General features: G+C 45.2%; 9 protein-coding genes across 9 annotated transcripts; 5 read left to right on the top strand and 4 right to left on the bottom strand.

The window, feature by feature from the left end:
* Positions 1 to 154: 154 nt before the first annotated feature.
* Positions 155 to 1,705, top strand: M431DRAFT_8688 (hypothetical protein; the record flags this gene model as incomplete). Its single annotated transcript, XM_024923730.1, has 3 exons — positions 155 to 191; positions 230 to 410; positions 472 to 1,705. The coding sequence occupies 3 exons, from the start codon at positions 155 to 157 to the stop codon at positions 1,703 to 1,705; spliced, it is 1,452 nt and encodes a 483-aa protein (XP_024771171.1).
* Positions 1,706 to 2,204: 499 nt separating this feature from the next.
* Positions 2,205 to 3,403, bottom strand: M431DRAFT_93015 (carbohydrate-binding module family 1 protein; the record flags this gene model as incomplete). The annotated part of the gene is made up of 2 exons (XM_024924431.1): positions 2,205 to 2,255; positions 2,306 to 3,403. 2 exons carry the CDS (start codon positions 3,401 to 3,403, stop codon positions 2,205 to 2,207), a joined length of 1,149 nt encoding a protein of 382 aa, XP_024771170.1.
* A 2,014-nt stretch (positions 3,404 to 5,417) lies between these two features.
* M431DRAFT_540491 (hypothetical protein) lies at positions 5,418 to 7,165 on the bottom strand (the record flags this gene model as incomplete). Its single annotated transcript, XM_024921073.1, has 4 exons — positions 5,418 to 5,528; positions 5,595 to 6,368; positions 6,428 to 6,799; positions 6,863 to 7,165. 4 exons carry the CDS (start codon positions 7,163 to 7,165, stop codon positions 5,418 to 5,420), a joined length of 1,560 nt encoding a protein of 519 aa, XP_024771169.1.
* A 928-nt stretch (positions 7,166 to 8,093) lies between these two features.
* On the top strand, positions 8,094 to 9,188 carry M431DRAFT_498736 (hypothetical protein; the record flags this gene model as incomplete). The annotated part of the gene is made up of 4 exons (XM_024917727.1): positions 8,094 to 8,370; positions 8,447 to 8,580; positions 8,641 to 9,007; positions 9,076 to 9,188. 4 exons carry the CDS (start codon positions 8,094 to 8,096, stop codon positions 9,186 to 9,188), a joined length of 891 nt encoding a protein of 296 aa, XP_024771168.1.
* Positions 9,189 to 9,678: 490 nt separating this feature from the next.
* Positions 9,679 to 10,762, bottom strand: M431DRAFT_485334 (hypothetical protein; the record flags this gene model as incomplete). The annotated part of the gene is made up of 3 exons (XM_024916274.1): positions 9,679 to 10,102; positions 10,160 to 10,475; positions 10,537 to 10,762. The coding sequence occupies 3 exons, from the start codon at positions 10,760 to 10,762 to the stop codon at positions 9,679 to 9,681; spliced, it is 966 nt and encodes a 321-aa protein (XP_024771167.1).
* A 632-nt stretch (positions 10,763 to 11,394) lies between these two features.
* Positions 11,395 to 12,897, top strand: M431DRAFT_498734 (hypothetical protein; the record flags this gene model as incomplete). The annotated part of the gene is made up of 3 exons (XM_024917726.1): positions 11,395 to 12,055; positions 12,077 to 12,234; positions 12,316 to 12,897. 3 exons carry the CDS (start codon positions 11,395 to 11,397, stop codon positions 12,895 to 12,897), a joined length of 1,401 nt encoding a protein of 466 aa, XP_024771166.1.
* Positions 12,898 to 13,241: 344 nt separating this feature from the next.
* Positions 13,242 to 13,967, top strand: M431DRAFT_498733 (hypothetical protein; the record flags this gene model as incomplete). Its single annotated transcript, XM_024917725.1, has 3 exons — positions 13,242 to 13,332; positions 13,387 to 13,925; positions 13,956 to 13,967. 3 exons carry the CDS (start codon positions 13,242 to 13,244, stop codon positions 13,965 to 13,967), a joined length of 642 nt encoding a protein of 213 aa, XP_024771165.1.
* Positions 13,968 to 14,011: 44 nt separating this feature from the next.
* Positions 14,012 to 15,895, bottom strand: M431DRAFT_540473 (hypothetical protein; the record flags this gene model as incomplete). Its single annotated transcript, XM_024921072.1, has 5 exons — positions 14,012 to 14,336; positions 14,394 to 15,411; positions 15,484 to 15,602; positions 15,710 to 15,747; positions 15,839 to 15,895. The coding sequence occupies 5 exons, from the start codon at positions 15,893 to 15,895 to the stop codon at positions 14,147 to 14,149; spliced, it is 1,422 nt and encodes a 473-aa protein (XP_024771164.1). The 3' UTR covers positions 14,012 to 14,146.
* Positions 15,896 to 17,047: 1,152 nt separating this feature from the next.
* M431DRAFT_540465 (hypothetical protein) lies at positions 17,048 to 18,896 on the top strand (the record flags this gene model as incomplete). The annotated part of the gene is made up of 5 exons (XM_024921071.1): positions 17,048 to 17,249; positions 17,338 to 17,422; positions 17,482 to 17,578; positions 17,812 to 18,566; positions 18,637 to 18,896. 5 exons carry the CDS (start codon positions 17,048 to 17,050, stop codon positions 18,860 to 18,862), a joined length of 1,365 nt encoding a protein of 454 aa, XP_024771163.1. The 3' UTR covers positions 18,863 to 18,896.
* Between the last annotated feature and the right edge of the window lie 442 nt (positions 18,897 to 19,338).

The following is a 19,338-nucleotide window of genomic DNA, read 5'->3' as shown; positions in this document are numbered from 1 at the left end:
ACTTGTGTATACTCGTACACGCGGCGCAGGCCTGGACCTGCAAGAGGTTTTCGTCGAAGCCGCCGTTCGCCGAAAGAGACGCTAAATCATCCCGACCATGACCGTACGCTGCTAAGTTTTATCTTAACCCTTTCTGACATTTATGGCCTATACCATGCAGGATATGGAACTTCAAATGGACTATTATCGTAGTATGTATCCTGTGCTGATGATTTCCTTGTTATCATAGATCAACGTCCCTCGGTTGGCCCTCCATCATCAGCGGCGGAGCCTTCTCCGCCTTCTCCGGTTGCCAATTCTAATTGGTATGGATATACTGAGCCCCTACAGCCGACATCCTCTGGCAAAAGTACCCGAGGATCTGATGACTCCATCTCGTTGAGCATTCCCGTGGAGGAACAAAGCTACCTGTACGTTCGTCTGGTGGACAGGTCATATTCGTGACTAACCCGATTCTTGCAATTCCAACAGATTGGAGGCATATCTTGACAACATTCATGAAGGGATTCCGATTTTCATAAACTCCCACTTTCTCTCTGATTGCAGGAATTTGGTATACAGCCACGATCTGATATTGACAATAGTGGTGATAACTGCCAAGCTGACTGGATACGTATTCACTACTGCGACCTTCGACATTGATTCTTGCATTGATGAAATCTTGAGCGCAGGGTCACTTGAAGAGGAGATGTTTGGCAATTCACCATCCATCGACCAATTTCGCAAAAGTTGTCTTCTAGCCTTCTACGAATTCCACCAGTTTCCGGGGAGGCAGGCATGGATGCGCATCGGGAAACTTACACGCATGGCCATGTGGACAGGATTGGATCGTCTAGAGATTATCAAATCGAAGTATCCCAGCTGGAGAACAATGACAGAGCGCCAGCTGGAGGAATGGCGCCTGATATGGTGGTGCATCTATCGCCTAGATTCCTACGCCAATCTATCTTCTGGAACTCCCTATCTGATAGACGAAACACTTGCTTATACCTCTCTTTTGCAGGAAGTTCCTGGAAGAGCTCCTATAGAGGATCAGCATGATTCAGTACACGAAAACTTCTTGTTGTCATCGCATCATAACAGCCTCTGGGGGGCCATATCTATCATATCCTCTCAGTCTCGGGAAATATCCTCGTTTAATTTCCATATTATCACTACAACTCTCCTACGTGCGGCGGTGCGGGCTATACGTGTGCACAGCCTTCAACAGCAGCCAGAGGTTCGCTGTTTAGACGATATTGAGCGACATCTCTCGGCAGTTCGTCTCTCTTTACCGACAAACTACCTCAACACCAGAAGGAATGCGTTTTCGAATGAGACAGGGCCCGATCACCATGCAAGGCTAGTCACACTATTCCACTTGAACTTGGTGCAGTTTCTTCTCTCCGTCATAAACTGTTACAGACGGGAACAGGACGATGAATGGATTTTAAGGTGGCAGAGGGTCTATGAGGCGTGCCAAGACCTGGCGTCAATATCAGAGCAGTGGAACAGTTCACACAACCTCAGAGTTGACCCGGCGATATCAATGATAATCTTCGCTGCTCTGATCTTCCTTGATGTGCACAAGAAGTCAGCTAGTGCGTTGGTGTGGGGTTCTCACTCTTCCATTGAGCATTCCGAGAGAGTCTTGATGATGCAACTGGAGCAACTTGCCACCATATGGACTCTGCCAAGACTACTCACGCGTATGTTTGCCCCTTAATATATGAATCCGGAGACCCAGGTAGGCTAATACGACAGTGAAAGTCTCCTTGAAGAGTTTCAGAGAGTCAGTGTCCGGCCCACTCTCCTTCTCTCACATCCAATATATTCTTTCTCATTTTGAGGCACCGCTACACCCAAGATGGCTACACTTCCTCTCTACCACTCAACCAGGATTAAATGAGTGCCAGTAGCGTATAGAGTATAACTACGAGTTGACAGATTTAATACTTAAGGCACGTATCTGAAGTTCAATACACTTTTCAATAGCAGGAAATTGATCAACCTATATCGACATTTGCAAAACACACATATTAATGTATTATGAAACAAGGCCGTAGTGCATCTAGTAGTGATTTAGTTCATTAGGGCCATATGTCTCCTCATCAGGCACTTCATATTTCGGAAATGTTCTCCATAAGATAAGCAGATTCGCGTTACTACTATAACAACATGGCCAATATACTAGAATCTACTCTTTCGTATTTCTGATTACCTTCTTACAGACATTGCGAATACCACTGGTTGCTTACAGTGCATGTGTAGGGGCTCTGTTGATTTGTCAATATTTGTTATAGCCTGAAGACGCACAGTTACATACCTCGCAAGTAGTAGGCCCTGTCCATCCTTGACCACCACATTGGGCCCAGTGACCCGCCGTGCCTGAGCCTCCATCTCCGGATCCTCCATCTCCAGATCCTCCGGAGCCACTGCCAGGGTTGGTGAGTGTGAGGACACCGGGTCGCCATGGCAGGAGATTATACTCCCCGCTAGAGCCGATAGCCATGCCCTGGTAAAGCAGTTGTAAGTTGCAAGGGTCAATGGTCATGGTCTCATCATTTGTGCTGCGGATCAGGTCGCCAGAGCTAATATCATTAGTCCAAGATGCTCCGCTGTTAGCCTGTCCAGCGAAGGGGTTGCTCTCTGACGCAGCTTGCGCTGTCCATGAACCACTGAGACTACTAGCAGTAAAAGAGCGGAAATACCGCCCCACCGATCCAATACACTCAACGATCATAAGGTATTGGTTCTGGCCATCAACTTTGTAAACCTGTACCGCTTCAAATAGGTCATTGGTAGCAGCAGTCATGATTGTTGTGTAATTTGAACCAAAGCTTGCTGGGAACTGCGAGTTCGGCATGCTGGACCGATAAATATGACCATTATCTCCCGCAAAAAATAGATACATATTTGTGCCATCGCTGATAAGCGCCGGATCAATAGGGCCAGTGCCGGGCAAACTCCCAGTGAATAGGGCTTGGGGTGAAGACCATCCATTTGGGTTCGTAGGGTCACTGGATGTCATATAGTTGAACGGGTATACACCCCATTCTTGTCCGATAACCCAAATCTTTTTTGGGCTGTAGTAAAAGAGGTTAGGAGCAACAGCTCCATTATTCATCGCGTTCTGGCTTGCCGAGCCCATGCTTGACCAGTTTGAGAAGAGGCCAAAGTTCATTGAGGCGTAGGATCCTGCCGAGTCGACGGTGGACGCATAAACGAGATGCTGGCCATTATATGGGATGGCGCTGAAGTCTTTGAGAGAAACCCAGCCGGACTTTGGGGTTGCTAGTGGGCCCGTTGATGTCCACTTGTATGATGATGGGAGTGTACACGATGCCCTGGCCACCGTTACCAAGCTGAGTAAAGAGATGGTGCCGGCTAGCCAGCTATTCACTTCAGAGCCTGTGATTCTCATGGTAACAGATTTTTTACAGATAGATGGAAGAAAGAGATAACTGATGAAGAGCCCGCCTTCCATGTATTTGTGCGGAAGGGCGGGAGCATTTTATACACATATGCTAGGACCTATAACGGACAAGTAAAACACTGTAAATGTCAACAACGGGCTTGCTCACTATAACGGTGCATCGCTTAAATATTGCAGGATATTATTGAAGGCACTAATATCACCCTGAATTGGCAGTGTTTGGGAAAGAATACTATGACAACGTAGCTACTCTAATGTCATAGGCAATACATAACCGCCTGTAGATACGAGCATGGGACGTCATTTCTGTACCCGTGGCGGCTAAAGGGATATTAACCATTCTAATGCGCACCAATTACAGGCCCTTCTTTATAATATCACATCCGGATGGGAAGGCAGAAATCCCAAATGTCACATCATTTATTCTGGAAGTATTGCCGGTTAGAAGAGCCGAACCCGAGTATCTGCAAACCCTGTATAGCCTTTTCGTGATACCTCTTATAAAGGGACTAGCCCCACGTCAAATGGATTGGATGAATATTTACACACAGAGCTGGAGAACAAGTTATTAGTCGTGGTAAATGAGTGCTCTCAGAATGTCAATTGCTAACAGGCAATCGTTAGATTTGAAGGCTGTATTTCAAGATTGCTTGTATTCGTCATTACTGAGGTCAGGGCCACCTTAAAGAAGGGGTCTAATCTGTAGTAATGCAATATTGGTACACATATTGTGTACCGCAATCTAATTCTGCCAGTTGCACTCTTTGTATTATGGTTATGGAGCGTTCAGTTTAGGCTAATGTTACAGCATAATGCTTGTGATCATCCGATGGCAGGTTTCTTCTCGTCTACCAAGCAGAATCACGCAGCCATTGCCGCCCAGAAAGGTTTCACAATCATCGGGTAAAGCCGTGAGACAAAAGATGTCCAATTCTTCATCTCACTTATAAGACTGAGTAGCAAAGCCATCTTTGGCTCTATTTAATAAATCAATTTCCGTGTTACAAAGTGCGAGTTTAATAAATGTGATCTCGTTTAGATCTCCGGCAGCCGTTGAAATGAGAGGCGAAAAAAGATTGAATCACATCTTCTCAAGACGTACTCCGTACTCCGCACAGGATTATAAGAAGCCTTATTACCAACGCTCTGCCACACAATAAAAGCAAAAGAATGTTCAAGGTATTTTTTCTTTTTTAGAAAATTTGAACATCAAACTATTCCAAGTAACCTTTAGTCGTGAGAATATTACCCTAGGCCAAGGAATACATTGAACACAATGACCCACCGTAGTCATTGCCATGTAAACATTAGTATCAGCCATTGTGGCTTGTTGTGCGTTTTTCTGCAACCTCGATTTAATCTCTTCCTCTTATTTCTGTATTAACTTCTTATAACTACCTAAGTGTGCGCTCAATCGCGATTTCGAGCAGGAAAGTCGCTGTTGCAACCATGGATCGGCAAGTTAAAGTAGCAAGGCGGTCCCGCCATTTCACACTGTAGTGGCTCTGACGCAGTAGAATGATCTTTTGAGACATCCCAAGGAATAGTTTCGACAGCCAGCACAACACAGCTTACAGACAAAAACCAGGACGGCATTGATGTACGCCCTTTCACAGTTGCTACTGTATACATGCATGAGATCTGGATCCTTGTATGATGGCCGGTCGATTATCCACGATGAGTAGTACTCCACTAAGCTGGTCTAGTCTTCTCATTTGCGCCAGACACAGGCGGTGCTGCTAAGGTCGCTCTCCGCTAGAAAGTTCTTCTTCAGAAGCAGCCCACCTATGGTCGCTCTGTTGGTTCCATGATCCATTTCCAAAATTGAAACGTGAAATAGAACTCGATAATGCTAATTCTAGGTATACTTCGCGACCTGCCCGTCACAACGTGATGAAAGTCCACTTTACAGCCCGAGAGAGTTAAAAAAGACAAAGAAAAACACTCCTCATTTATCAAAGGCAGGGGAGAAAGAAAGAATTTTTTTTTCTTTAAACTAAATCTAGTGTTTCTTTTGCCGTAGACTAATCCGGACATCAAAATGTGAAGGCTTTACAAACGTAGCATTTTTTATTTTCCAATCTTGCTCTGGATCATTCAGCGTGACCTGATACTGTGTTAGATTTATACGTCTCATCAAAACTCTCAATACCGCGTTTAATCAACTAGGAAATCTTACCTGAAATCTCTTCAAGATAGATGGTACCACTTTGTAAACTTCCAAAGTGCTGATGTTCTTCCCAATGCACGTACGTGCGCCCTGCCCGAAGTGGAACAGAGTTGAATTCATGACTTTCACTCGTTGGTCGTCTTCCAACCACCTCTCAGGTCTGTATACGTCAACATCTTCGCCAAAGATACCTTTGTTCTTGTGAATGACCCAGGCATTACACGATACGATTGTCCCTCCGGGAATGAACTCCCCACATATCGTACTGCCGTTGGGAGGAACCACGCGTTCCATATCAAATGCAGGTGCCGGATGCATCCGAAACGCTTCTTTGACACACGCATCAAGATATTTAAGCTTATTCGCGTCTGCAAATTTCACTGAAGAGAAGGGTTCGTCAGAATCATCAGAGGGCAACTCCGTGTCGATCTCTTCCAATAACTTGGACAGGCATCGGGGGTTTTTCAGTAAGTAGTAAAAGACCGCACTCAGCGAGATTGCGGTGGTTTCTGAGCCAGCAAAGATCATGGAGAGCGCCATAGCCAAGACTTCTTTATCACCCACAACATCAGGGTGAAGTTCCTTTGCATTCAAAAACTTGGATAGCAAGTCTGGCACGCCATTTGTATCGCTCGGCTTGCGATCTGAGTCTGTTCGTTGTCTCATTGCTTTTACCGCGAAGGGAACAGCTGGAAAAGTGTCGTCATATAAGCCGTGGCGGCTGAGCCACATAAAGAAGGGATTTTTCCAGAATATTTTATCTAGAATAGGCATTTGGCCCACCTAATAAAACTTGATGTTAGCAGTCAAGAAGATCCAGTTGTCAGGGTTCAGTCACATACGAGAACAAGATAGCTCATATACTTATCTAAATATGCGATAATACCATCAACGTCTTGGCCAGATTCCAAGAACCCATGTCTTGAGCTATAGGTCAATTCTCCAATGACATCAAAGGCATAATATTGTAGCCAAGTCGGAAAGTCAATGACGCCTTCGGTGCCCTGTTTACCGGCAAATCGTTTATTCAACTGCCTTAGAAAGAGATGAACTGTAGTGTCGACCAAAGGTTCATACTGGACTAATGTGCTGAGGGCAAAAGCATTATTCACACATCGTCGAAGCTGAGCGTGAAATGATTCATTAAGATTTGAGAATAGAGAAGGAAGCGGTGTTCCTTTGGACACACTTGCAGCCACCCAGTAGAACTCAGACTGATAATATACATGATGTCAGAATTTGAAATAAATAAATAGTGACTTAATTCCGACACGGACCTTGACATATCCTCTGTTTATACTGTATATGTCTTTTAGTGCCTCTGGATTTGCGAATGACAGCTTCTGCGGCCCAGCTCGAACAATGTCGCCATACTTGGCATGAAGAGCAACGGACGGTATCTCATCTCTATGAACTCTGGTGTACCGATATCGCCAGTAGTCTGTAAAAGATGCGAGTAGCGGCCCTCTATACTTGTTAAATCCGTGCCGATAGCGGATATGCAAACACCATCCTAGGATGATGAAGGGTATTGCGTAGAGGAATTTCTCTTTCAACAATATGACAATATCTTGGAGCATCTTTAAATCTCTATATTGTACTGGAAAATCACAACAGAGTTTTACAAGCTTCTATCCGTTTGCGGAGATTACTTTGCAAAAGATAGGTTGCATGTTTATATAACCCTATATCATCGGGTGCGGCCGAGAATAGATATCGATGGAGCATGGTAATTGGTTCATCAACTGTTCCCTCTGCTGTGCAGAAGCGACCCGCCGGTCATCATATCCGAAAAGAGATGTGGAAATGTGATTTCTTACAAATCCCATTTCAAAGCCCAATTCTCCATGTAGCCGCCTCGATACTGTTCAATCCCGTCGCCACCCCCAATATCAAGACAACGTTACCGAGCTCTTGGAGACGCGGAGAACTTCAGTAGTAACTCGACCGCGAAAGATGGAGCTGCAACGTCGTTATTGACCACATAGCATCTACCGTAGAATACTTTCTCTCGAACGCGACCGCCGTGCCAACTGATGATCGCACATTGTACGGGCCAGACAGCGCACACATTCTTTGACGTTACATCGCTAGCAGCATGTTTGCAGAAACAGGTACGTAACTACTTTAAAAATGCGACTTTTCATAAAAGAGTTATTGGCCGACCGATGTTGAACTGGCGCGAAGTGGGATTTCTCCGCAAACACAGCTGCCTTGATAATGAAAACTCGGACCCGGACCCGAGCTCCGAGGTTTTGATCTCTTTGCCTTAATCAGTGATGATCAACCAACAAGTGAATTTCGGCAAGGCAATGGCTGCAGATTACAAATATGACTAAAATATTGAGATTTAGCAGATTAAGATGGAAGTGCTTTCTCAATGGAAGATATTAAGCAACCAGGCAGGCAAAATATACATATCTTGACCTCCCATCAATGCAATTCTACTGCCGGTGTACATAATTTTGTTGTTTTGTATACGACATTCGAGCGTCCACACCAAGAAAAATGGCAGGTTCATTTCCATGGTCGCATCTAATCCGGTTTGAGAAGAACGGCGTCATCTATTATGGCAATGCTGTGTTCGCGCCGGGTCAAGTCCCAGGCCAGATTACACAGCTTGCAAAATCCGGAGAGCTTCAAGCTCAAGTTATCAAAGGAGATCCACTTTCCCCAGATGCAACATTGACGACTGAGTATCTTCAAGTGGAAAAATTGCTTTGTCCCTTAACATATGATCAAGTGCCCATTATTCGCTGTGTGGGTTTAAATTACATGCAGCACAGTAAGTTTTTACGGGTACCATTGCCTTGATCGTGCGGTAATAATTAATGCTAATTGTTTGAGTTATAACCCGACAGTCAAAGAAGGCGGGCGGACTCCTCCCCCGTATCCATCGCTATTCATCAAACCCAACACATGCCTGGCGACTTTTGATGCTGATATAAAAATTCCTATCATCGCCCAGGAAACGTTGGACTATGAAGGAGAATTAGTTAGTCAATTGACGCCTTAGTAGGGCCATTTTGCCAATTTACTGACACGTCTTATGTAGACAATCGTTATCGGAAAAGATGCTATTGATGTTCCTGAAGAAAGAGTTTTGGACTACATCGCCGGCTATGTGGCATCAAACGACATCTCATGTCGTATTTGGCAACGAGATCCCAAATATGCCGGCAACGTCCCTCAATTGTGCTTTTCCAAGGGATTTGATTCATTTGCTCCTATTGGACCAATGATCGTCTCGCCAACAGTTCTTGGAGCGGCAGATAAACAAACCCTCGAGACTACCGTGAATCATGATCTGCGGCAAGACTCAAATACATCTGACCTTCTTTTCGGCGTACGTCGGATTGTGAGCTTTTTGAGTCAAGGCACTACACTGAAAAAAGGATCACTCATTATGACTGGAACTCCAAGTATGTCTTTTAAATCCCGCCCTAACATTTATATCAGGAACCACTTTTCACTAATGATTATGGTATAGGCGGTGTCGCATTAGGTATGAAGCCGGTGCCTATTTATCTGAAAGACGGAGATGTGGTAAAAGTGGAAATTGGTGGCTTAGGAATTATGGAAAACAAAATGGTTTTTGTATGAACAATCTCAGTTACTATTTCGAAGCTTAGACAGTTACCAACGCAATGGTGCAACATTATAAATTCACTGGTAACTATGAATCAATAGTTCGCGTGTTGGACCATGTTTACATGCACGTTACTGCACACCCTGGCAAGTCTGTGTAAGTTCATCTCATCTAGGGATGCCTCGTGTCGTAGTACCATGTTTGGAGTTTCTACGTAATATGAAAGTGCAAGTCATTACTGTAAACTAAGAACAACGGTGAGATAAACATAAAATGCCTATTGGGAAGATGGTATGGCTGTCTTGATATGTGATCTGAACACGATGTCATCACAACTTCGACTTCAAAAAGTATGACCAGTCACTAGTTTTCGTTTGGTGGAACACTACACGAATTTTGAAGTAATGCGGTAATAGTAAAGCATATTGAAGAAAATTCATTGAATACTATGTGGCGAGGTATTAATTCCTCCCCAGGTACATGCTATTTAGCAACAAATACCGCCTAAGACTGTGTGCTGTCAAGAAGATACATGTCCAAGTTCTCAAGAAGCGGTTTATCAGTCAATATAAATAAATATGCATCTCCTCCAGAGGTAGCAACATCATGAGTTATATGGTTCCATGCAGGTACAGCAAAGGTATCACCTTTGGACCAAGCAACTGTTTCGCCATTGCTTCGATCGTTCCCAAGAATTGTTGTCTTGCCATGTCCCTCTATGACATGGAAGATAAAAGAGCATGTGTCACGCTTGGGACTAATTTTTGATCCCTTGCTTATGCGAAGAGCCATAGCACCGATGGTAAAGGAGATGTGTCCGCCAGTTGCAACGTCATGATATTCCTCTAAGGAGAAATTTGCGGATGAAGCGTCGAGTTTTGCTTTCATCTGAGCCCAAGGGAACCGGAGAGGGCTATCCACTACAGGCCTGAGTCGTTATCAGCATTGACAATGGAATACACGCTGCCAAACAGAACAAACTTACTTGCTTGGATAGCTTGGTTCTGTGTAAGGTTCAGCAAAGTGAACAGGTAATTTATGATATAGAGGCAAATCGAGCCCATCAAGCCAGATCATTGGCGCATCACCCTCATGACCATGGTCATGCCATTGCCACTTTGGTGTAAGTATCAGATCCCCCGGTTCCATATAGACCTTATTGCCACCGACAGCAGTGAAGGCACCAGAGCCTTCAATGATGAATCGAATGGCAAAAGATCGATGCCTATGAGCAGGAGCAACCTCGCCAGGGTTGATCAACTGCAATCCGGCATAAAGTGTGTCTGTCGTAAATGGTGCATCTTTATGAATGGTCAGAAGCAGTTATACGACAGACCAAATGTCATGAATAAAAATATTTACCAAGCTTGGGATTGACGAGCATTAGAACTCGCCGTTCAGCTTTCTCAGCTGGACCAGTTCTACCAGCCTCAAGTAGCAAGGCGTGAATGTCATTGTATCTCCAAATTGATGGCACCGCTCGAGGACTCGGTAGCGGCTTCACCATAGAATGCATGACGGTCCACAGTGGTTCCGCATTCTGACTAGGCAGTTTTGAGAGTAAGCTTTGATCAGTTGAGTTAGACATCGCTGCTTTCCGTTATTGATCGTTAATGTTAAAGATTCGCAGCTGGATTATCGCTTTGTTTCAGAATGACGACCAGAACTTGAATGCTATCGAGCTTCTTCTTCTTGAAGCATTATTTCATCACGGATTTGCTGCCAGAGGGCGAGATTCCTTCGGCATATAACCGTTTCTGAGGATACACCTTTGCCCATTATCGAACAAGTCGAATTCGCATCGTTTTCTCGGGTAGCTCCCGACCTCTTAGTTTGTCTCAAGGCTTTGCGTCTCACAACGATCCATTTCCTTGACAGCGGGAAGTACGGAACATTTCCTAGTACATACTTTTCGGAGCAGAAAGCCGAGTTTATTACTAAGAAAATTCGGCAGCGACAATAAGCATGCCGACAATTAGTCCCGTCCCGCTTGGATGCCGAGAAAGTTACCACGGAACTCATCATCCGAAAAGGTGAAGCTTCGGGCTCCTGCAGTGTCATCTGATAGGGAAGGCTAGATCTATGCAGTACTATCACCATGAAGAAAAAGAGCAAAGGTAAAGCTTGATATATCTGAGAAACTAGTTTCAAGACAATTTTAACGGAAATCTGCGGCTTTACGACTTTTCCTTCTGTAGGAAACTCAGCTGCACCAGCACAATGTCTATCCCGATACGACACCAAGGCGCAATGGCCGATTCGTCTAATATCAGTGCCGTCGACTCAAACATGTATAGAACAATCTTTGGCGACGATGCCATGCGTTTCATAATGTGTGATACGGCGTTCGAAGAGCGCATGGTCCAAGTCGAGATATCGCTCGCTCGTATACAGGCCAATTTAGGTACTATCCCTAAGCAAGCAGCTCAAGATATTGCCAATGACTGCAATGCCGCTAAATTGGACCGTGGACGGCTCCAGCAGGAAACCGAATTAGTTGGCCTCCCTGTCTGGGGGCTCGTACGCCAACTTAGTGCTATGGTGAGAGATGAAACGAGCGCTCGGTATCTACACGGAGGGCTCAATACGCACGATGTCATGGATCTAGCCCGCTCTTTACAGATGAAAGATGCGCTGGAGCTCATTTGTAGCCGATTGGACACCATACGAAATCGCCTAGTGGCACTCACTCATCAGTATCGGAAGACGCCCATGGTTGCGCGAACTCATCTGCAGCATGCTCTCCCATCGACGTTTGGCTATCGTACAGCCATATGGCTTACATCGTTGGATCGACATTCAGAACGACTGCAACAGATTAAACCTCGTCTTCTCTTAGCTCAGGTCGGTGGTGCTTCAGGATCCCTAGCCTCTTTGAGTGGTATTGTCGCAGACTCCACAGAACATGAACCGGAAGGATTAAGGCTTGTAAGGGCTATTTCTGAAGAATTGGGTCTTTATCAGCCAAATATGCCGTGGCACGCTGCAAGAGATGGGCTCGCAGAGGTAGTTTCCCTACTGGCATTGATAGGCGGTTCTCTCGCCAAAATTGCACTCGACGTATGTGGCAAGTATGATTGCGGATTTAACTCTGGGAGAACTTATTGAAGTTTAAAGATCTTGGCTAATTATTCCCTCTAGATCGTCCTGTTGCAAATCCCTGAAGTCAGCGAAGTGGCCGAACCTTTCGTGGCACACAGAGGCGCTTCTTCCACCATGCCGCACAAAAATAATCCTGTTTTGAGTGAGGCCATTCTAGCACTTAGCAAGATGTTGCGTCAAGAAGCTGGGCTGGCCCTCGATGCTGTTCCGTCTGACTTTGAACGAGCGGGATCAGGAGCGTGGCAGCTTGAGTGGGCAGCTCTCCCACAAAGTTTCACCTATTGCTCAGCGGCACTAAAACATACGGAAGAAGTTTTGACAGGTCTCCGAGTAGACGAGAATCGGATGCTACATAATCTGAACTTGTCACGCGGGCTGGTAGCAGCAGAGCACGTAGTTGTGGCACTTCACGAGAAGTATGGTCGAGCACGCTCGCACGATATTGTATATGAGTGCTGTCGCCAAGCTGTACAGAAGAACCAGCATTTGAGCAGCACACTGAAGCAACGAGAAGATGTAACGATTTGCCTTTCTGATGCTGAGATAGATTGGTATTGTGATCCGGCCAATTATCTAGGCTTAACACCGAGATTTATTGATATAGCATTGGCGGGAAGATGACTTGCACATCGTTACTGGTAGAAATATTCAGGCTACTTAATGCTGGGTGGTATTATTTGTATGATGGAAAATACCTAAATTTACGCATATAATGACACCGAGCAGCGAATAAAATTTGTCTCTCGACTCGGGGTTCGGCCGACTGGAACTCGGGCATCTGCCGAGCTATCTAATTGACCATGCAATTGCGAATATGTGGTGCTTGCTTACATTGCTATCAAAAGATTTGCATATATATTTATATCATTCAATCATTACGTCTGCTTCCCACGGAATAGATATCATGTTGTGCTTCATTTCTATGCTGAAAATACGAATTGTTATACCTTCATACGTCAGTCAATATGGCTCCAGCATTAGAACCGCAGTTCATCTTGTATACTTACTTCCGCTCAACAAGTACTGCTCGCGTTCGAACGGCGGCAAGATTGCGAAGTATTCCAATTTAATTCAGATACATCGCGATTCCTAAGTCGGAGCATTTGACAGAATCATACGAGAGCATTAATCCGAATCTCACTGTCCCTACGCTTGTCATCCAGAACGCTGAGACCGAAGTCCATATACGGCAATCCATTGCAATCCTGGAATATTTTGAAGAAAGCAAAGCAGGAAATACGAACATTCAGCTTATGCCTCCTGCGGAGGATATTGCAGGGCGAGCTCATGTACGAGAGCTAGTACAGCTCATTGCTTGCGATATTCAGCCGCCTACCAATCAACGTATTCTCAAGAGGGTACGCACCATTGGGGGATCTGCTGAGGATTGGGCTTACGATATTATGAATGCCGGGTTGAAAGCTTTTGAAAGCATGGCCGCTCCTCTGGCTGGCACGTACTCATACGGCAATTTCTTGACTTTGGCCGATGTTTTGCTGGCTCCAGCTATTGTGAATGCTGTTCGATATGGCGTAGATATTGAGCAGTATCCTACTATTAAACGGGTTTACAACAAAGTAATGGAACTAGATGCCTTCAAGTTGGCTGACTGGCGGCATCAGGAGGATACACCAGTGGAATTCCAACAGGTTTCTTAAATATGCAGTTTCAGACTGCAGAACAGTTCTTGAGGTGACTTATGGGATGCGTCACAAAGCAAAGTAGATATCCTAGTGACAATAGATGATCATATGGCTATTCTTCCATGTCCTCCTGCAGATATAGGCGTAGACAAGTGCTATTGAATCCATGCATCGTCAACTCTTGATGATGCCTTAAAACTTCGGATCTAGATATCTCGTTCTTAAAGTTACATGGCAACCTTTGCCGGAAATACCATTGCCTCTGGGCGTACAGTTTCATCAAACTTCTCTCCAGAGAGCATCCGAAGCTCGATAACGCTTTCACGAAGCGTGATACCTTTTTCGTGAGCGTATTTGGCCACTTTAGACGCAGAATCATACCCAATGACGGGACTTAGAGCTGTTACCAACATCAAGCTAAATAGATCACCGGATGTTACTAAGGTTCAACATGAATTGGTATGATGGGAATACCTTTTATGCAGCGTAGCTTGTATGGTTGCCTGATCAGCTTCGAGGCCCAGAAGCAAATTATTTCGAAAGCTATTCATACCATCGCTGACAAGTCGTATAGAATGAAGGACACTGCTTATGATAAGAGGTTTGAAAGCATTGGGTTGGAATTGGCCGCTCATGCTGCCCACAGTGACAGCAGTATGATTGCCCATCACTCTCGCGCAGATCATAGTCAGCGCTTCACACTGTGTGGGATTAACTTTGCCTGGCATAAAAGATGATCCAGGCTCATTTGCTGGAAGTTTGAGCTCTCCTAGGCCACATCGTGGGCCACTGCCCTCGAAGCGAATTTCCTGGGCTATTTTGAAGAGCGCACAAGCAAGAACGTTAAGAGCACCAGAGGTGCTGACGATTGCGTCATTTGCAGAGATAGCCTCAAATTTATTTGGTGCCGTCTTGAAACCAAGGCCTGTCTTACGACTCATAACTTCAGCAAAATGCTCTGCGAAGCCTTCGTATGTATTGAGGCCAGTGCCCACGGCGGTACCACCCATTGCAAGTTCGAGGAGATCGGGCATAGTAGCTTCAATGCGAGAAGTACACTTCTCAATCTGCGCTGCGAAGCCCGAAAACTCCTGCCCAAGCGAAAGCGGCACGGCATCCTGGAGGTGGGTACGTCCAATTTTAATGATGTTATTGAATTGATGGCATTTGCTTTCTAAAGCCTGTCCAAAGTCGCGAAGTGAAGGCAAAAGCCTTTCATTGAGATCCAGGACGGTGGCAACGTTCATAGCCGTGGCGAATGAGTCATTAGAGGAACCTGAAAGGTTCACATGGTCATTCGGATGCACAGGTGACTTGGAGCCGAGTTTTCCGCCCAGAATCTCGATGGCTCGATTTGAAATGACCTCGTTTGCATTCATATTGGTTTGTGTACCTGAGCCAGTTTGCCAGATAACCAAGGGAAAGTGATTGACCAAGGCTAGTGACGACACTTCGGCGGCAGCTTGCATGATGACATGCCCTATGTGGCTATCTGATATAAACACGTTAATTTCCGAACTATTTTATTGAAGAAATTGGTTCAAATGAGAGTAAATTGCTCTACCAATGGCTTTGTGTGCTACATTAACTTCTGCAGCGGCGCCTTTGAGCAATCCATAGGCTCTAATGACTGTAGCTGGCATGCGATCTTGCGGTTGATTGATGTCAAAATTCTTGAGTGATCTATATAGCTCAGTTAATAAATATATGTGCATCAGGTTTTGGTTGCTGCTATGTAAACTTGTACTCTAGTGTCTTTCGATCGCAAATAGGCACCTTGACACACTAACCTCTGTGTTTGAGCACCCCAGTAGCGGTCTGACGGCACCTGTCATCAATGGTTGTCCGATGAGTATGTAAATTGACTACGTAGTATCATGCGGTATCTGTTTGGATCAAAGCTTCAAGAGAAGACTCACCTCGATCTCCCCGAAGGCGTCTGTCTCACACCTAGTGACAAGCTTGCGCTGGGACATGATTTTTCCTACTATTGACGCGGTGTAATATTTGAATCGAGATATAGAACACAGTCATGGAAAGAGTAGTATGTAAAAAATGTGATCATCCTTTACTATTTGACTTAAGTAAATGCCCACCTCCCACAAGTATCTGCAACCCCTTCTAGTATAGCATTCGACGACCGAATTAGAGTCCGAACATTTCGCAGATTGTACTGCATGGCCCGTACGAAAAAAAAAAAAAATTAACTTAGCTACAACTATTATGGTGCGGACTACATTTATCGTGACATTAGGTATACTCATAACCAGCCATCCAGGGTATGACACTAAAAAGTTCGGGAGCGCCCCGAGTTTTAATGGCCCCAACCAGGTGAAGCATCGCATGTTAGATGAAAAAGTGTGGAGAGAGTTTGGGGAAGCAGCCGAGCTTCCTTTCCAAGTCCAAGTTCATTGGACACTATGATATCAGCTATATGCCAGATTGATATCAAATCAATTGACACCTAATGCTATGATTTATTTATGTTTGGATTTAAACATCTCCATATCGTTGGAAGCTAGTTATACGGCGTTTTGAGTACATATATGTAGTTTTCCTACAACGGGCCCCAGCAAGGCTGTAGGATATTAAGTCTTCTGTTCCTTCGGTCTGACCTGGACTTGTCAAAAAATTGGATAATATTTCGCAGAATGACTCAATACAGGAGGAATTAGAATATTCAGCAAAACACTTACGCAGCTATAGTCTAATGGGAATGGTAAATGCATGTAGGGTTTACTTGTCTCGTATAGCAGAGAAAGGACGATCTATACCCAACGGATAATCATTATGCCACAAGCTAGATGTCACTAGAAAACTCCTCCTTTGGGTGACACATCCAGATTTATCCTTACCAGGCATTTCTCTACCTCTGTATAATGCAATTCAAGCTAGCGGCTGTTTTAGCAGTTTGTGGCGTGCGGGGTCCCCGGACTTTCCAGGCGAGCTACCTCTACATTATAATTCAGGAGATCAGCCATTGAGATTCGTTGCTCTCAGTTACCATATCTAGCGTCTCTTCATATGCAATCATATTAAGCCTTGTTTCTTCAACATAAACTGCACTTACTCGCCCACACTTTTATACGTATGGTTCTATTCTCTCTTATCAGCAAGTATTGAGTATGATGGGAGAGGATAATCCCCAGCCTTCGGCATCGGCGGCCGCGACACAAGACCAGAGCAACAATCTCAAAGCCTCTGATCTAAATGCCTATAACAATGGAGAGTTCGAAAGCTTTGCTGAACGGTGGCCCAAACGACCTAAAATCTCTGTTGCCTGCGAAGAGTGCCGACAACGGAAAGTGAAATGCGATGGTGTCCAGCCCCGTTAGTAACCCTTCTGAATGTCTTGAATGGAAGGGCAGGCCGTACTTAGATACACACTTGATGCTAATATCTGATCATTCCAATCCAGGATGCGGCGCTTGTCGTCGACGCCGACGACCGGCTCCAAACTGCGTCTACAAACCCGAGCGTGTCAAGACTGCATATTCTCATGAGTACTTATGCTTTTATCATCTTTGCATGTATGTGTTGCTAGGTCTGACATGATACGTAGATACGTCGCAGCTCTAGAGAGTCGGTTGCGTATGTTTGAATCAGCAGCTGCGGCGACTAATTTAAGTCAGCCTGTCGCTTCTCAAGTGCATGAGGATGTGAACGCCTCCCCTCCAGCAAATTCATCACCCTTGAGCCCACCACCGAGATATTCTGGAGAAGAGCGGCTTCAACAGAATGTATGTATGAATTCATCATGCTCCCATATTTTCTCAGCTCATCATAACTCATGAGGCCTTATATCCACCAGGAAACAATTTATACAAAGTCTCACACAGTGGCTCTCACCACCCCTGTCACACCGTCCAACACCATCTCCATGAATAAAAAGGATGGCAGCCTTGAGTTTTACCCTTCACCAAGATACCCAGCTGAAGGTGTCGATGCCATGGGTAACCATGGGTCATCTGAACATGCCTACCCAGAGGGCAGCTCCAGCGCTGCAAGTTTCACTAAGCAAGTAAAGGATGCTGTGGCCTCAAGACTCTCTTTACCTGGACTTGGCGTTGGCATTTTGTCCGGTCACAAACAAAATGAGTTGCTGTTTCCACAGCGGCTAGACTCATTGGCAGAACTATGTGTGGTACCCTCGCGGGGCGCGGCAGATGATATGATGAACCTGTACTGGAATGAGATTCACATTCTATACCCCTTTGTTGATCGCGCAAGCTTTCAAGAGTGTTATAAAAAATTATGGTCGACAGAAGACGAACGTGTCTGCCGCCCAAACCATATACTACTCTGTTCTTTGAATGCTGTTTTTGCTCTAACCTGTCAACTCCGGCGTCGGTCCGTAGCTGATCAGAGTTTCGCCGCAAATATCTTCTTTCGGAGAGCTGCACAGTTGCTTCAGATGAGCTCCTTTGGGGGTGGTTCTCTTGAACTCGTTCAAGCGTGTCTTCTTCTTGCACAATATCTACAGAGTACAGAATCGTCTTATCGATGCTGGGTGGTTATTGGCTTGGCTATTCGTATCGCTCAGTCTATCGGCTTGCATCTACCAGAGCCAGCATACCTCCGATTTGAGAAAGAGAGTGATCGAAAACTCAGCCAACGACTCTGGCATGGTTGTGTCTTTCTAGACCGGTAAGTTACTCCTACAACACGACTTTCTACCCAGAGGCATGCAGAGCGAAGATTTATTTTAATTCTGTAGTATGGTTTCCATGACACAAGGCCGTCCCACGACAATCAGCAAGACTGACTCAATGGCCGTCCCATTACCTCAAAGCGATGGCAGTGATCATGTCTTTTCACCTTCTGTCGCTGATAGAGCAAAAAGGCCACTGTCGGACTGCTATGCCTCGAGGATGGAATTTTTTTCCGAATCGATGAAACTTTATTCAATCACGGGAGATATGTTAGCGATAGTCTACTCTTGAGATCCGTCTAGTTCTTTTGCTCCCCGCTCTGATCTCAGCCCGCAAGCTCGCCTCGACATACTTGACTTCAATACCGTACTACGAATCGATAATTCTTTGCGTCACTGGAAGGAGACGCTACCTTTGTGTCTTCAAACGCGGCCCACTGACTCTGTCGTTGCTGACAAAGACGATCCTGTTCTAATACGGCAAGCAAATGTGTTACATTTACGGTGAATAATCATGAGACCATTGACCTAACTTTTACCAGAGACATGAAGACTAACATCATTAGTTATTTGCAAATCCGTATCTTGTTATTTCGGCCGATCTTGGCTCTTCTACTAACATCGGAGGCATACGGGCTCGACTCAGCGAATGGCGAGTATGAAACGTCTCTTTCTCGTGACATGGGGATTCCCTGTGCCCAAAGATGCATCAATAGTGCTATTGCAATGATCGATCTCGTGTGGGCTTGGCGCAAAGAGAATTTTCCT

The sequence above is a fragment of the Trichoderma harzianum genome (assembly GCF_003025095.1).
Source record: "Trichoderma harzianum CBS 226.95 unplaced genomic scaffold M431scaffold_12, whole genome shotgun sequence".
Lineage (NCBI taxonomy): Eukaryota > Fungi > Ascomycota > Sordariomycetes > Hypocreales > Hypocreaceae > Trichoderma > Trichoderma harzianum.
This window is presented reverse-complemented; position numbering and strand designations above follow the sequence as displayed.